At 40.5% G+C, this 4380-nt stretch overlaps 1 protein-coding gene across 1 annotated transcript; it reads right to left on the bottom strand.

Moving 5' to 3' along the window:
* Window positions 1-984: 984 nt before the first annotated feature.
* On the bottom strand, window positions 985-1324 carry LOC102990963 (cytochrome b-c1 complex subunit 8-like). Its single transcript, XM_055081402.1, has one exon. It carries the CDS (start codon window positions 1322-1324, stop codon window positions 1016-1018), a length of 309 nt encoding a protein of 102 aa, XP_054937377.1. The 3' UTR covers window positions 985-1015.
* Window positions 1325-4380: the final 3056 nt, after the last annotated feature.

Here is a 4380-nt window from a genome sequence, read left to right on the forward strand (position 1 = left end):
CAAGTTCACAGCTGATAAGAGGCGGAGCTGGGATTTGAACTCACGTAACCTAACTCCAGAACTTGGGTTCTTAGGCAGCACGAGATGATGAATTTTGGCAATTGAATGAACTTCCCCGACCTTTGTTCCTTTATGGGAAGACACATATAATAGCAGATAATGTGTAGTTTGAGGGGAAGATTAAATTAGAAAATGCACATAAAGATCTAACCATAATACCTAATAGATAGTAGGTTCTCAATCAGACTTAGCTCTCTTCCCCTGACCTTAAAATTGATTGCTTTTATATTGTGTCTTAAGTTTAGAAATCCCTTCATTCTAGAAAGCCTCACTAAAACATTGAGGTCTTAATTTTTGTAATTATTTGCTTACTATTAATTTCTCTGGGTAATCCCCAAGATTCATTTGGGCTAGAACCTGTGTTATCCCATGCGGATCTTCAGCACTAAACTCGACCCTTGGCATACAGTAAGGTCTTCAATTCATGCACTAAATCAGTAAACAGATTTAGAAATTAATGCCTTTTATTGTCAGTCGATAGACAAGAAACTGAGGCACAAAGTGGTTAAATGACTTGCTCAAGGTATATGCAATTTATAGACTGGTATATCCAGGTCTCCAGAATTTCCTTGTTTTTGTTTATTTGTTTGTTTCCTTCCAAAAGGCAGTGTTGGATGTAAGCAGAGGCATAGGCAATCTTAAGGTTCATCACCTCCCTGCCCAGTTGGAGTGTGAGAAACTTTAAATAACCTCCATGCCTGCTTTGGGTCGCGATCAGTCTCTGAGAGTTGTTGACTCCAAGAGCCCTCATTTGGAGTGGGCTTCCTCTGATCAGGCAGATGAATAGCTTTAGAACTCAGTAATCAAGGGGTCAATGATTCATGCAAAGTGTTCCACATTTTTTTTTTTTGGCAGCCTCTAATAAGTTTATTGTGTCTTTGAGACACTACAACGTAGACTCCTCTCCCAGAGAAGAGTCTTTCAGAGACAAGGGACCATTATCCAGATGAGTTGTTCATTTGTCATTTTCATAGGCAGCTGGATTCTTCCTCTTGGATTTCTCAAACTCCTGTGTTCCCCATGTGTAGACAAAATAAAACACTACAAATGGCGGCACGACATGAAGGATGCACGCCCGAGTGCGGTGCAACGTGTTGGGCGTGCCCTTGCTGAAGTAGTGTGGGAAGGCGTGCTGCTCCAAGGGCGACAAGCTGTAGGTGATCACGGGCCGCACCCGCATCAGATGCCCAAACTCGCGGCCCATGGTCGCTGCGGCGCCGAGGTCACCTCTCCCTCTGCAGCGCAGAATCCACTGGCTTCCCATTCCACATTTAGACACAGAGAACATGCACTTCAAAAAAGAGAGGAAAAACCCTCACCTTTAACCAACTTTTATTCCTTTTGCTCTCTCACTTTCCTGGAAACTGATGAGAAGTACCTCTGTAATTTAAGCCTAATGACAATTAAAGTGCAAAGTCATGACCTACTTTTATTGAATTGTCTTCTGCTTTATGGACTAATTGAAGGAATGACACACTGCTACAGAAATCCATGTGGTCATCCGCATCCAGCCCAGCTTTCTCCTGCCTAGGATTCGCGGTCTTTGCTGTAGGAGACTGATCTTGGACTTGAAACACAGCCACGGGACCAGTTCAGCCTTGGCCAGTTATACTCTTAGTGGCCTCAAGTAAATGACTGAACCTGTCTCTGCCTTGCTTTCCTGACATAGAAAATGTGGGTGATGATTTCTACCCTGACTTCTTCATGGATAAGTGAGATTTCAATTAGGTAATTTATTTAAGAGTCCTTTGAATAAAATAGTAAAACATATAAATAAAAAACAAAGTGTGTAAACGTAAGCTATTGTTATTGTCACCAAGGGTTTTTTGAAAGGAAAATGCATCCTACTCGGTATTGTTTCCTTTACACTATAACTTCAAAGTCCAGATTTTAGTAGGGGTAAATAGATGACCAACTCACATTCTTCCAGGCGTTACCACCTTCTCATCATTCTGAATTTCCTCAGAATGCCAATGTTCCAGTCACCCTGTGTTTCCTGATCTTCTATAGATTCTTGGTTCCTATTATTTATACTTTCTTTTCAACACCTCAAATCAAAACGTTATTGTTTTCCAAGAGGTCTTCCTGTTTCCAGTCTCTCCTAGACTGATCTTCATAATGGCTTTCCACTGCCTGGGGAAAATTCCAAATCCCTTAGAACTCTACAATTTGGCACTGTCAAGACATCACTGCTTTATGTTTCCAGGTTCCATAAAGAACCCCTCTGCCCCGCCCCCATCCACAAATTTGCTCATTTTACTATTCCTCTGGAACTTCAGTGAGGCTTAGTCCTTCACAAAATCCTTCCTTCCTTAGCCGACAAACCATTTAGTACACTGGGGTCTTACACATTTTATGAAAACTCTAGGATTATCATTTCTCTCCCTCTCCTGAAAACTTCTGTGAGACCACACTGTCCTTAGACCAATATCCCTGAGAGGATTGTTAAGGTCCTTTATTATGTTCTTAGCTTATGCACTTCACCCCACACTTCTTCCCCAAACAAATCATTTCTTATCAAACTTCCACACCGCCTTGTTTCCTGATACTGCTCCCTGATCAATCTCTTTTCCTGGTTCAATTTCTCTTCCTGCCCCTTCTTGGCTTATCAAACTCTCAGCAGTCTTTATAAAAACAGCTCATGGAAAAATCTCCTCACAAAGCTTGCTCTGTTGCTGCATGTTTTCCTTCACTGACCTCCAAGAATACAGAGGAGGTAGGATGGTGTAGGAGAGGCAATAAGGTATTCTAGAAATAGAATTGCATTTGGGATCACACAGAGCTGTGGTTGGAATCCCAGTTTGGCTTTTAATATTGGTGAGTCCTTGGGAAAATTTCATAACTCCTTGAGCTTCCTTTTCCTTATCTGTAAAATAGAAATATTAATTATAACCTTACTTTGATTGTAGTGATAGAATGAGGCAACTTATATAAAACATCTGCCACATAATAGTGATTCAATAAGTGGTAGCTACTTTCATTATGAGTACTGCCTCTGTCGCCCATTTGGCATCTACCATATGCCACCTTGTGTTATTGTTCAACTACTTTATGAGTTTATATGTCTCCTCTAAATGTGGTTTTCATAAACGTGCTGTGTATTACACTTATTTTGAACGTCCCAGAGGGGTAAGCCCAGTGATGGTATCCTCTCATTTATTAGAAACCTAAGAAGCCCATCTCTTGAAAAATTCATTTCAATCATATGTCTTGCAAGTTTAAGTACGACACTTATAAAGTGTTGCTAAGTAGAAATCCTTTAGGATTAGTTTGGCATGTTCATTGAGCATCACTTTATAGTCCTATCCTGTTGTCTGTATGTCATCAATTGAAACTTAGGAAGGGACTCAGACCATCTCTGGGGGTGATGATACATTATTGAGTCCCCTCCCCTCAACCACACTGAAGCAGAATATTTTATAATTTACATATGTACTGAGCACATTGAGTGATTCATAATCACTCTGAAGTCTGAGAGCCCTTGATATAGGGGAAGATGAGCAGCTTTGAGCCACACTATACCTCTCTGAACCATAATTTATTTTTTAAATATAAATTATCATAGTTCTTTCTCATAGAGCTTGTAAAAAAAAGAAGCTCTTAACACATTGTCTGGTATGTGGTAGTTGCCTAAAAGCCATAGCTGTTATTATCCTTGTTAGATTGGAGGCTGTGATGATTGTGACCCAAGGAAGATGACTCAAAGACTTTACCAGCTAGATCCTTCTCAAAGACTAGTCTTGGACCAGAACCATGGGTGTCCTCTGAGAGCTTTTTAGAAATGCAGAGCCTTAGGCTCTATGACTTAACAAGTGAATTCAAATCTGCGCTTTAACAAGAGATCCAATGTTACTGGAAGGCGCATTAAAGTTTGGCAAGCAGTGGTCTAGATCAGATTCTGAATCAGTAGGTCTAGGAAGGGACCCAGCCCTCGGCATTTCTGTCAAGCTTCCAGCTAGTACCAGTGCTGTTCACCACATACCACGCTATGAGTTACCAGGTTGGATCACTGATCCCAAACTTGGCTACACACTAGAACCAACCTGGGAGGGGGCTTCAGAAATATGGATGATAGGTTTCACTCTCAGAGGTTTCATTGGAATGGGATGCAGCCTCAGCCTCCAAACTTCTAAAATGAACTAGTTTATTCTAATGTACAGAAAAGTTTGAGAACTGCTGCTGTGGATTAATTTGGTTGGAAACTTTTTTTTCATGCATTCATCAAAAGCAGCGTTTCAACCAAGATATTGCATAAATCAAAAAATTTTAAACATCCATCACTGAGATTTTACTAGGAATATTTTTGACAGAAAAAAAGTG

This window comes from Physeter macrocephalus, chromosome 20 (genome assembly GCF_002837175.3).
Source record: "Physeter macrocephalus isolate SW-GA chromosome 20, ASM283717v5, whole genome shotgun sequence".
NCBI lineage: Eukaryota > Metazoa > Chordata > Mammalia > Artiodactyla > Physeteridae > Physeter > Physeter macrocephalus.